General features: G+C 42.9%; 1 protein-coding gene across 18 annotated transcripts; it reads right to left on the reverse strand.

The window, feature by feature from the left end:
- Nucleotides 1-1,709: 1,709 nt before the first annotated feature.
- Nucleotides 1,710-11,580, reverse strand: LOC109869512 (cell surface glycoprotein 1). Of its 18 annotated transcripts, XM_031799418.1 has the most exons (9): nt 10,236-10,711; nt 6,866-7,159; nt 6,150-6,419; nt 5,660-5,770; nt 5,119-5,181; nt 4,908-4,970; nt 4,660-4,818; nt 3,466-4,506; nt 1,710-3,177 (listed from the first exon to the last, which is right to left on the reverse strand). In XM_031799418.1, the coding sequence occupies exons 1-9, from the start codon at nt 10,288-10,290 to the stop codon at nt 2,774-2,776; spliced, it is 2,460 nt and encodes an 819-aa protein (XP_031655278.1). In that variant the 5' UTR covers nt 10,291-10,711; the 3' UTR covers nt 1,710-2,773. The 18 variants fall into 18 exon arrangements, with proteins under 18 accessions (XP_031655278.1, XP_020315305.2, XP_020315313.2 ...); XM_020459716.2 differs by lacking the exon at nt 10,236-10,711 and adding an exon at nt 11,111-11,580 and having other exon boundaries at nt 1,710-4,506; nt 5,119-5,178; XM_020459724.2 differs by lacking the exon at nt 10,236-10,711 and adding an exon at nt 11,111-11,443 and having other exon boundaries at nt 1,710-4,506; nt 5,669-5,770.
- Nucleotides 11,581-13,348: the final 1,768 nt, after the last annotated feature.

Consider the following 13,348-nt stretch of genomic DNA (forward strand, 5'->3'; position numbering starts at 1 on the left):
AACTATGACAGCCAAAATGAGAAACAAAATCCAGAAAATCACATTGTAGGATTTTTAGAGAAGAAATACTCAACATGAACACAACTGAATACAAAAACAATAAATGTGGAACGAACGAAACCCAAAACAGTACCGTGTGGTGAAAAACACAGACACGGAAACAAACACCCACAAACAAACAGTGAAACCCAGGCTACCTAAGTATGATTCTCAATCAGAGACAACTAATGACACCTGATTGAGAACCATACTAGGCCGAAACATAGAAATCCCAAAATCATAGAAAAACAAACATAGACTGCCCACCCCAACTCACGCCCTGACCATACTAAATAATGACAAAACAAAGGAAATAAAGGTCAGAACGGGACAGTACCCCCCCCCCCAAAGGTGCGGACTCCGGCCGCAAAACCTTAACATATAGGGGAGGGTCTGGGTGGGCGTCTGTCCGCGGTGGCGGCTCTGGCGCGGGACGTGGACCCCACTTCACCAGTCTTTCTCCGCCTCATTGTCCACCTCCGTGGCCTCCTAAACACGGCGACCCTTCTAAATGGCCCCACTGGACTGAGGGGAAGCTCCGGACTGAGGGACAGCTCGGGACCGAGGGGAAGCTCGGGACCGAGGGGTAGTTCCGGACTGAGGGGTGGCTCAGGACGGAAGGGCAGCTCCGGACTGGCAAACGACTCTGGCAGATCCTGGCTGACTGACGGCTCTGGCAGATCCTGGCTGACTGGCGGATCCTGGTTGACTGGCGGATCCTGGCGGCTCTGGCGGATCCTGGCTGACTGGCGGCTCCTGGCTGACTGGCGGCTCATGACAGACTGGCGGCTCATGACAGACGGGAGACTCTGACGGCTCATGACAGACGGGAGACTCTGGCGGCTCATGACAGACGGGAGACTCTGGCTGAATCAGACTCTACCTGATTCATTTAATCAAGTAATTATAAACAGTTAATAATTCGATGAACAGCAGCCGTCACATTAATCAATACAATGTCACGACAAGCATCAAGAATAGCTATTGCGTTACCTTGCTGAGCTGCTGTTAGGTTTGGGTTGTGTTTGTATACTTGTCGGCATTCAGCTCCCATTATAGTCCTCAAAATGGCAGCCACTACATCTTCATCCTTTTCCAGAAGTCCCATGGCTAGTCCTCCCATTCACCTCTGGACGTATCCCAATTCGTACTCCAATCTCCGCTGAGCATCATAACTGTGGGAAGGGGAATGTTCACTGCCATTTCTATCTCGATGCTAACAACACTATATAGCGAAGGTGAATTATGGCGATTTTTAAACAAAGGTTTGCTCTAATTTGCGGATATCATGGATAGTCATCCCGCTTCTGACACCATGTTTGGATGTTAAATGACGAGACAGAGTCATTGATGCGAGTAACCAGTCTTGTGCAGCACATTGCAATACACCTGGGTATATCAAGCACACCTGCGCCGGGACAGCTCAGCTCAACGCTGCTTGGCTAATTATTATTAATCTTTTTTAATCAAATGAGGCCAAATGCTTGCTGGCATCAACCAATCAAATGCTAAAGCGGCAACATGTTATACTTTTTTGGTCCAGACAGCATCAGATGCATACAGTACTGTAGGCTACACAACAGACGGGTGCCATTTCCCTCGCTCGGATGATTTCTCCAGTGAGATTCAGCCAGTTGACATAAAATTATGAAAAAAAAAAAAAAGTAAAATGATTTGAGAATTTGTATTTATTGATTGTTTAAATAGTTGGGGAAGCCTGGCTTCCCTTGGCATCCATGAATACAGGCCACTACTGAGGGCTGTTTAGTCCCACATGATGCAGAGTGACAACCGCTTGTTTTAGTCATTTATTCACATCATTCTGTTAACATTTATTTATTTACACTGATCACTGAGGACCTCTGACAACCCATCAAGATGGCATATCAGTAGCCTAAGTAAGTTCTTTAGCAATAACAGTATGTTAAGGTTCATTAAAACATATATTTAAATTGAGATAAAATAACAAATAGTGTATTAACTTGTAGTAAATAATGTATTATGTTAGCTACCACAGGTACATAGAACTGAATATAACTAGAGAATAAAATGCTGTTTGCAAACTATGAAACCAAAATCAAGAAATTCCAATGCTTTTATTACACTGTAGCATCCAGCATTTTCTTCACCAGAGTTTTTCTTCTAACAGTATGAGGGTAGCACCTCAGTAGAAAATAAGGTGGAGACCTGTTATCCAAACTTTAGTGTCATCTCAAAAACAGTGGATTTAAAGTCATACAGTTTACCCATAATTCTACTGGGTTATTTGCATTAGGGATTATTGTCACTGGACTACCCAGTGGACTACCCTGTAGTGTAGTCTGGGTAATGTGCTGCTCATTGGGGTCTGTGATGGGTGTCTCATCCAACTCCTCATCACTCTGAGTAGATGTTTGGTTGGTATTATCTCCTTCTTTCTCTGTGGCTGGTTCCTTCTGCTCTATCCCTTCCTCCTCCATCTCTACTTCATTTCCCCCATCATCTCCTCTGTGTTTGCACCCATACATCTATTGTGGTCCATTATCCCATCTCTGTTCTCCTCATTACTTACTCTTTGCACTTTCCCTTATTCTTCCACATCATTATTCTGTCTTCACTCCCCTGGCTGGTTCCCCTGACTGGATGTCCTGGTTGTCCTCCTGTGTGTGTTGATGTGTTTGGTTATTGTCTTTGTGGTCTGCTGTGTACGGTCCTTCTCCTTGGATCTTTATCTCTGGCTTTTCATCATTCATCATTAAGTGCCTGAGTCGCTCTCATGTTTACCATCTCCCGTGTACAGGTTTGTCATCTCCTCTTGGGGCTTGTCTGATTCTTGGTCTAGTTCATTCTCCTGTTTAAGACCTGGTTTGTTCAGCTCTAGCAGGGCCTTCTTGTGCCCTATGTCCTGGTTGGGTTTATCTGTTTCTGCATTTAGTGGAATCCATTTGGGTGTTGTGCCTGCTGATTCTGTTTGGCCTGGAGCTGCCTCTGTTGTGCCTGCTGAGTCTGTGTGGCCTGGAGCTGTCCCTGCTGTGATTGGGTATTTTTGTCCAGAAGCTGTCTCTGTTGTGATTGGGTATTTTTGTCCTGAAGCTGTCTCTGTTGTGATTGGGTATTTTTGGCCTGAAGCTGTCTCTGTTGTGATTGGGTATTTTTGTCCTGAAGCTGTCTCTGTTGTGATTGGGTATTTTTGGCCTGAAGCTGTCCCTGCTGTGATTGGGTATTTTTGTCCTGAAGCTGTCTCTGTTGTGATTGGGTATTTTTGACCTGAAGCTGTCCCTGCTGTGATTGGGTATTTTTGTCCTGAAGCTGTCCCTGCTGTGATTGGGTATTTTTGTCCTGAAGCTGTCTCTGTTGTGATTGGGTATTTTTGTCCTGAAGCTGTCTCTGTTGTGATTGGGTATTTTTGGCCTGAAGCTGTCTCTGTTGTGATTGGGTATTTTTGTCCTGAAGCTGTCCCTGGAGCTGGAACTGTTTCCTGGTTGGGTTCTGGTGTGGGCGTGCCTAGCTTGGATTCTTTGGATTCTGGTGTGACTAGGTCTTGTTGGGCCTGGGAGTGGTCTGGTGTGACTAGGTCTTGTTGGGCCTGGGAGTGGTCTGGTGTGACTAGGTCTTGTTGGGCAGGGGTGGGGTCTGGTGTGACTAGGTCTTGTTGGGCCTGGGTGGGGTCTGGTGTGACTAGGTCTTGTTGGGCAGGGGTGGTGTCTGGTGTGAGTAGGTCTTGTTGGGCAAGGGTGGGGTCTGCTGTGACTAGGTCTTGTTGGGCAGGGGTGGGGTCTTCTGTGACTAGTTCTTGTTGGGCAGGGGTGCTGTCTGCTGTGACTAGGTCTTGTTGGGCAGGGGTGGGGTCTGGTGTGAGTAGGTCTTGTTGGGCAAGGGTGGGGTCTGCTGTGACTAGGTCTTGTTGGGCAGGGGTGGGGTCTTCTGTGACTAGTTCTTGTTGGGCAGGGGTGCTGTCTGCTGTGACTAGGTCTTGTTGGGCAGGGGTGGGGTCTTCTGTGACTAGGTCTTGTTGGGCAGGGGTGGGGTCTTCTGTGACTAGGTCTTGTTGGGCAGGGGTGGGGTCTGGTGTGACTAGGTCTTGTTGGGCCTGGGTGGGGTCTGGTGTGACTAGGTCTTGTTGGGCAAGGGTGGGGTCTGCTGTGACTAGGTCTTGTTGGGCAGGGGTGGGGTCTTCTGTGACTAGGTCTTGTTGGGCAGGGGTGGGGTCTTCTGTGACTAGGTCTTGTTGGGCAGGGGTGGGGTCTGCTGTGACTAGGTCTTGTTGGGCAGGGGTGGGGTCTTCTGTGACTAGGTCTTGTTGGGCAGGGGTGGGGTCTGCTGTGACTAGGTCTTGTTGGGCAGGGGTGGGGTCTGGTGTGACTAGGTCTTGTTGGGCAGGGGTGGGGTCTTCTGTGACTAGGTCTTGTTGGGCAGGGGTGGGGTCTGGTGTGACTAGGTCTTGTTGGCCTGGGTTGGGCTTGTCCTGTACATGCTCTGTGTCTGTCACTGAAACACAGAATGAGAAGATGGGTTGATACAAGACTACACAAACACTATTATACAGACACATTTGTCTTAATGATAACATGACTTATTATGTCATTGTCAGTCTCAATATTGAGTTATGTTTAACCTATCTGCCATGGGACATAAAATCACCTGTCTGTTTGTCTGAGAGACTGTCATTCTGTCTGTATAGAAGGCTGTGACCCCTACTTTTTGTTGGAGAGAAAATTCTTCCAGCTGGTTCAGTTTGCCATATCCTATTTGGATCTGCATTCTGCTTGTTTATCAGCTCTACCTGCTCTTTTACCATTCCTGTACACACAAAAACATTCATCCCCATTAATATCATATGTATTCAAAGTTTCTCGTGCCCAAGGCAATAAACACTATATAAGGAGAACCTTTTGGTATAGAAGTTATATTTCCAGTGTTCTCAGAATGGTCATCCTCAGGATCTTTGTTTCCTATTCAATTAAAACATAAACAAAATAGTGGTATTCATAAACAGTAGAGTGGTAAGGTGTTAGTTTTGTCTTAAAATGTATGTGATGCCAAACTAAGTCTATAGCAATAGAACTCATGTTCAAAATGACATTTTTACAGCTAAACAACCTTGTTTTATATCTTCCACCAGTCCTTTCTCTTCTTCAGATTTTCTCAGTGCAGCTTCAGCTGCTGGTCATCCACCACAGAGTGGAAAAGACAAGAGGGATAAAGGACAGAATTAGACATAGGGAAGTAATGTGGGTGAACATCATGCAACATGAATATGTCTAACCAGAAAGACTATGTAGTACTGTACAGCACTTTGTGATATCAGCTGATGTACGAAGGGCTATATAAATACATTTGATTTGATTTGATATGTAGTTACTTTGCTTTGTTTGCTGGTTGTACTCTTTTCTCTCCCCTTTTCAACTCTAATCTCAGATCCAAGGTCAACGACCTTGTAACAAGTCAGCTGGCTTCACTGGGACAGTGATCATCTAAAAAGCTCAGCACACATCAGGGGAGTAGGGAGGAAATGGATTGACTCTGGTCTAGCCAGATCATTATAATGAGGGGCTTTTTCTCCCAGTAATACCGAACTATGCCCCATATAGTTCCGGAGTCTGGAACTAAACGTTTTTCATAGGACATAGGATGGTCGTACGTTTCTTGCCTTTCCTCCAGTAGTACCACAAGAGAAATGCCAGAACAGCAACTAAGACGAGGAGAAGGAGAATGGACAGGACCACAGCCAGGACACTGGATGAGCCTTCCTCTGCACAGAAACACAATTAAAACATCTTGGATCAGCAGCATTTCCACACTTAATAAGACATGAATTAAGCAGTCTTATAAGACATGAATTAAGCAGTCATAACACTATGAACTATATAGTAATGTCAGTGACTGTAACGTATGAATATCCGGGATCTGCAAAAAAAGATGCTTAGCATGCACAATATAACATTGTATTTACAACAATCTCATTATATGTCTTTCTGAACCATGTTCTCACTATCAATAAATGTACAGAATCTACATGTCACGCAAATGTGTTGGCAGCATTAAATAATACATCCAAATTGTGAACACGACAGAATGAAAGTGAGAGTATGTTGTATTACTGTAACTACAGTTTAGAAGTGTTATCTTACCAGTGTAGCAGTTCTTCAGGGTGAACTCTGCACTTTTCTCACTCACAGGGTTTTTCACCACACATGTGTAGATAGACTCCTGGTTCTCAGAATCCTGGTTCTCCCCCCCAGGTATGAACAGTTCAGGTCCAGGACTCTCTGACCCCTCAGGACTCCTCCAGAAGAACTGGGTCAGGGGCTGGAGGTCAGCTGAGCACAGCAGGGTTCTGTCCATGTTCTCTGGGGTTGTGGTGTCAACCACACAGGTTGCACTGGGCTGTGCCACATCATCTACACACATGTGCACAAACGAGTACAGACACACAAACACACACACACACACACACAGACACGCACAGACACACACACAGCAAAGTGAGAAGCCGTTTCACCTCAACTGATCTGAGGAGAGGTGTGTCTTGGTGTGGGTTTAAACCTGTCCAGCAACTTTGAACATTTGTAATAAAGATGTAATGATGAAAAGGGGGAGTTTCAATATCACACTGGAACAAGATTTCAAGAGCTAGGTGAGAATATGTGGGTCCTGACTCATTAGATACAGTAACCAAGGTATACAATTAGATTTTGTTTTACTATACTGGCATCACTTAATCAGCCGTTGTCTAGGCTTAAAGATAAAAAAAAAAATGAAAGCCCTTATTAATACTGTAAATAAACATACTGTATACACACAAACCTGACATGCAGGCCTTTAAACAGCAACATTACATACTTACCAATAACCCCCACCTTATGTTGAGAGTACTGCAGCTTGCCCTTGACGACAGCCTCTAACTCATAGGGCCCACTGTCTGCATCAGTGAGACCTTTGATAGTTAGCGCTCCAGAGTCCCAGTCCAGGATGGTCCTGCCTTTATACCTGCCATACTCAACATTCTGACTCCTATCAAACTCCACCACCTTGTTCCCATTGTGTTTCCACAGGATGTCCTCAGGCTGACCTGAGACCTTGGGGGTCAGGGTGATCTCTCTTCCCAGGCCACCATACTGCTGTTCACCTGTCACCTCCGCTGAGTACAGAAAAATTAGGATCTGGTGAAAATATGTTGAAAACACCCTAAACTTCTGTGGATATAATGTAATGTAGGCTAGTGGAGTCTGAGGTTCATTTAAAAAAACAAAAGTCTGCGCTCAACTCCGTGGTTGAATATTTCACCATGGAGTTGAGATACTTGGCAATCGTATATAATCCCTGGATTCCTGATGCTATGTATTGGCCATTGAGAGGCCATTGCAGTTGGGATAGTAATATTAGTACTCTCTAAAGTAAAATACTATATTTCTCTCTCAGGCTGATACAGAGAGACTCATCCATACTTTACTACAAGCAGGCTTGACTACTGTAATGCTCTCCTGTCTGGTCTAACCAAGAAAGCCATTGGGAAACTGCAAAGCATACAGAACGCTGCAGCATAGATACTGACCAAGACTAGACGGAGAGCACACATTACACCTGTTTTAAGGTCTCTGCACTGGCTGCCTGTGAGTTTTAGAATTAACTTTAAGATGATTCTATTGGTTTTTAAATTAATCCATAATTGTGCATCACAATACATGCCAGACATGCTTTTACGTTATTTACCCAGTAGGTCCCTTTAAACTATCCCAAAGCCTTGGACCAAGAGACATGGAGAGGCAGCCTTTAGTTATTATGCTCCCAGACTCTGGAATAGCCTGCCAGAGAACCTGAGGGGGGCGAAACTGTGAACATATTTCAAAGAGATCTTAAAACACACCTTTTAGCATTGCTTTTCCTTATTGTGCTTTTTACTCGTTCTGATTTTATTGTATTTCTTTAGTTTTTTATCCTCTTATGTTTGTTGTGTAGCAAATATTTCAGTTTTTATTTTCATTGGTTTTATTAGTTTTGTCCTGTGAAGTACATTGAGTTGCATTCCATGTCTGAAATGTGCTGTAAATAAATCTTGATTTGATTAGATATGTTTTCATGGTTTTTTTTATGTTGAGCTCACACAATATAATGTAAATGTTTGCAGTTATCTGTAATGGATTAAACATGTCATAATGTAGACATTAATAAATGCTTCTTTTTTTGGGGAGGAGTGCCAAGATGACTGTGCATTTCTACACACCCTTGATCAAAACTCTAACCGTCAAACTCAACTCTGGACCTCGAAGCCAGTTTCAGTGCTTGTTTTCATTGTTACCCTCTAATCAGGGACTAATTTAGACCTGGCACACCAGGTGGATGCAATTAATTATCAGGTAGAAGAGAAAACCAGCAGGCTCTGGACCTCGTAGGGTAAGAGTTGAGCACCCCTGCCTAGTAAAATAAAGGATAAACTATTTCATAGTAAACAGAGGTCTATGTCTATACTTGCGCCCCCAAGTGGCACAGCGTTCTAAGGCACTACATCTCAGTGCAAGAGGCATCACTACAGTCCCTGGTTTGAATCCAGTTCTATCACATCTGGCTGTGATTGGGAGTCCCATAGGGTGGTGCACAATTGGCCCAGCATCATCCTTTTAGGGTCAAAATCGTAAATAAAAATTGGTTCTTAACTGGCTTGCTGAGTTAAATAAAGGTTAAATAAAATATATATATATATTTTGCTGAAGGGAGGGCCATCCATTTTAATTTCAGAGGTCCGATTTTCTCCATGTAACCATTACTATAAATAACGTTCACTCCCCAAGAGTGTACAATATTAATAAACCTGTAGTTTTCACAGAAGTGTTCATTTGTTACCATGCATATGATGTCAACATATTTGTAACCTAGGTTTTATGTTATTTATTTTATGATGCATCATCATCATCATCATCTTTTATCATGTTGTTGTGTTTCCTGTTTAAGGTCGTCACTAGCTAGCCACAAAGTCATTAACCCTGCCTATTTCTTTGGCCCAGCGTCGTCCGGGTTTGGCCGGGGTAGGCCGTCATTGTAAATAAGAATTTTTCTTAACTGGCTTGCCTAGATAAATAAATCTGCAATGAAAAATATACAAAATAAAGACTATTTTCTGTACACTCAAAGCAGTGTGATTAGAGTTACACTATAACATGGTAAATTACCACTGAATGACTAATTATCGAATGGACTAGACTGAGCGGCTGAACAGACGTATGGCTAATAACGCTCCCGCTCGGGATACAGTGCACAATGACTATGGCAAGGACAAATTACTTTCCTACAAATCAATAACCGGGGAAAAAAATAGTATAGGCTACTCACCGAAAAAATAAACCAAAAGCAGTATAACTTTCCCAAAAAAGCTACCTGCCATTTCCTTCGGTCCGAGTTTGACAGCCCTGTATGCTAGTAAGTAAAAGTGAAAGTACACGTTCCAGATATCATTCCATCTGGAATGCTCCGGGATTGTTTCAAATGACAAACTAAATTATGGACGACAACCTTACATATAGTCTAAATCCGAACACATAGATTTATCCTAACTACTCAAGCAAACAATGAGTCGAAAGTTCTCATTCCGATGCGACTTTGGCTACCTGCACACAGGTAAAGTAACCTACTACGCAGGGTTGCCAGGGTCAAAATCAAATGTCTAACCAAACGATGTCTCAAAACCCGCCCAAAGGTCCTGAAAACGAGATATTTCAATTTTTTTGCAGCAAGATAGGAGTTTCCAAATTTAGCCAATAAAACCTGTTTCCATAACGGCATCAAGAGATTTGGGGCGGCAGGGTAGCCTAGTGGTTAGAGCGTTGGACTAGCAAGGTTGCAAGTTCAAACCCCCGAGCTAACAAGGTACAAATCTGTCGTTCTGCACCTGAACAGGCAGTTAAGCCACTGTTCCTAGGCCGTCATTGAAAATAAGAATTTGTTCTTTTAACTGGCTTGCCTAGTTAAATAAATCTCCAATAAAAAATATACAAAATGAAGACAATTTTCTGTACACTCAAAGCAGTGTGATTAGAGTTACACTATAACATGGTAAATTACCACTGAATGACTAATTATCGAATGGACTAGACTGAGCGGCTGAACAGACGTATGGCTAATAACGCTCCCGCTCGGGATACAGTGCACAATGACTATGGCAAGGACAAATTACTTTCCTACAAATCAATAACCGGGGGAAAAAAATAGTATAGGCTACTCACCGAGAAAATAAATCAAAAGCGGTATGATAACTTTCCCAAAAAAGCTACCTGCCATTTCCTTCGGTCCGAGTTTGACAGCCCTGTATGCTAGTAAGTAAAAGTGAAAGTACACGTTCCAGATATCATTCCATCTGGAATGCTCCGGGATTGTTTCAAATGACAAACTAAATTATGGACGACAACCTTACATATAGTCTAAATCCGAACTACTCAAGCAAACAAAGAGTCGAAAGCTCTTATTCCGATGCGACTTTGGCTACCTGCACACAGGTAAAGTAACCTACTACGCAGGGTTGCCAGGGTCAAAATCAAATGTCTAACCAAACGATGTCTCAAAACCCGCCCAAAGGTCCTGAAAACGAGATATTTCAATTTTTTTGCAGCAAGATAGGAGTTTCCAAATTTAGCCAATAAAACCTGTTTCCATAACGGCATCAAGAGATTTGGGGCGGCAGGGTAGCCTAGTGGTTAGAGCGTTGGACTAGCAAGGTTGCAAGTTCAAACCCCCGAGCTAACAAGGTACAAATCTGTCGTTCTGCACCTGAACAGGCAGTTAAGCCACTGTTCCTAGGCCGTCATTGAAAATAAGAATTTGTTCTTTTAACTGGCTTGCCTAGTTAAATAAATCTCCAATAAAAAATATACAAAATGAAGACAATCTTCTGTACACTCAAAGCAGTGTGATTAGAGTTACACTATAACATGGTAAATTACCACTGAATGACTAATTATCGAATGGACTAGACTGAGCGGCTGAACAGACGTATGGCTAATAACGCTCCCGCTCGGGATACAGTGCACAATGACTATGGCAAGGACAAATTACTTTCCTACAAATCAATAACCGGGGGAAAAAAATAGTATAGGCTACTCACCGAGAAAATAAATCAAAAGCGGTATGATAACTTTCCCAAAAAAGCTACCTGCCATTTCCTTCGGTCCGAGTTTGACAGCCCTGTATGCTAGTAAGTAAAAGTGAAAGTACACGTTCCAGATATCATTCCATCTGGAATGCTCCGGGATTGTTTCAAATGACAAACTAAATTATGGACGACAACCTTACATATAGTCTAAATCCGAACTACTCAAGCAAACAAAGAGTCGAAAGCTCTTATTCCGATGCGACTTTGGCTACCTGCACACAGGTAAAGTAACCTACTACGCAGGGTTGCCAGGGTCAAAATCAAATGTCTAAACAAACGATGTCTCAAAACCCGCCCAAAAGGCCTGAAAACGAGACATTTCTATTTTTTTGCAGCAAGATAGGAGTTTACAAATTTAGCCAATAAAACCTGTTTCCATTACGCCATCAAGACGGCAGGGTAGCCTAGTGGTTAGAGCGTTGGACTAGCAAGGTTGCAAGTTCAAACCCCCGAGCTGACAAGGTACAAATCTGTCGTTCTTGGAATGGTAATAGGGCTTAGGGCTTAAAACAAGCATCATTTGGTTTTCCATAACAGTAATAATTATTGCAAGTTTAAGAATGTCGCAAGACAAAAGATAATTTGCCCTTATTAAATTCGCCAGATCATTTTTTCATCAATGGGTGTCAATTTAACTTGTTTTGACTGCTATTACTAAGCAATAAGGCCAGAGGAGATGTGGCCCATAGCCGGGGTATATATAGGCTATTGGCTATATACCACAAATACCGAGGTGCCTTATTGCTATTATTATAAACTGGTTACCAACCTAATTAGAACAATAAAAATACATGTTTTGTCATACCTCTGGAACACGGCATGATATACACTATATAAACAAAAGTATGTGGACACCCCATCAAATTAGTGGATTCGGCTATTTCAGCCACACCCGTTGCTGACAGGTGTATAAAATGTAATCTCCATAGACAAACATTGGCAGTAGAATGGCTTTACTGAAGAGCTCAGGGAGTTTCAATGTGACACAAATGTAGCCACAAAGTCATTAACACTGCCTATTTCTACAATGTATCTTCTTAACCTCATTTGCTCACATTGTATATAGACTTGTTTATACTGCATTATTGACTGTATGTTTGTTTTTACTCCATGTGTAACTCTGTGTCGTTTTATCTGTCGAACTGCTTTGCTTTATCTTGGCTTTGCTTTGTCTTGGCCAGGTCGCAATTGTAAATGAGAACTTGTTCTCAACTTGCCTACCTGGTTAAATAAAGGTGAAATAAAAATAAAAAATAAAAAAATAAAAATCTGATTTTAAACCTAACCCTAACCTTTTAAATAGGCAAAAAAAAAGACATTAAAATAGACCACAATTTAGACCACACACCATACAATAGGCCTGCTCTACAGTGTGTCCCCACCCTTCAAAGATTGCCACCTGTAATTCAATACCCTTCCGTTGTAGCAGGTTGCAATGTCTGCAATTTTTTACTTTGAAAACAAGGTTGAGGGTGAAAATGTATTGGTCGCAGGTTGCAGGTTTTCGGGCTACTTCTATGTTGCACAGCGGCCGCCATGGCATTTCTCTTTAAAAAAATATAGTGAGTGAGTGATGGGGTGTGCCGGAGGTGTGTGTGTGTTGAGAGCATTGGTTGAAAGGCGCTGCATGGTCAATCCGATGTCTGCATTGGCCGTGCAACATTTACGGTGATACCGCCTCTGCAGAAGTCAGGTCATTCATACTTCTTTGGCTTCGCGTGGCAGCACAGCGCTGTTGTAAAGGAAGATGTCAAGGAAGTGAGTTTGTGTTTATACAAGGCCCCCCCCCCCCCCCCCCCCCCCCCCCCCGCCTTCACCTACCATCAACCAATCATGACTAGTACAGGGATGTCAATTCGCAAGGGACTGGTATTATCAGAGGACTTTGTAGTTTGCCAAAAAACTGTAGGTTATTCTGACTGGAATTGTTACTCTCCTGCCATGTCACTGATATATATGGCAGATTCGGATGGGACTAAAATTAAAGATGTGGTGTTTTGTGCTAGTGGACATAATTACATTACCCGACCTCCTCCAGTAAAACTAATCCCTTCCGAATAGGGCTCCTACATCTTTACAAATTAAATCGATAGTTCTTAATTCGCTCGATGGCGTTATGGAAAAAGGTTTTATTGGCTAAACTCCTATCTTGCTGCAAAAAATAGAAATGTCTCGTTTTCAGGCCTTTTG

The sequence above is a fragment of the Oncorhynchus kisutch genome, linkage group LG2 (genome assembly GCF_002021735.2).
Source record: "Oncorhynchus kisutch isolate 150728-3 linkage group LG2, Okis_V2, whole genome shotgun sequence".
Taxonomy (NCBI): domain Eukaryota; kingdom Metazoa; phylum Chordata; class Actinopteri; order Salmoniformes; family Salmonidae; genus Oncorhynchus; species Oncorhynchus kisutch.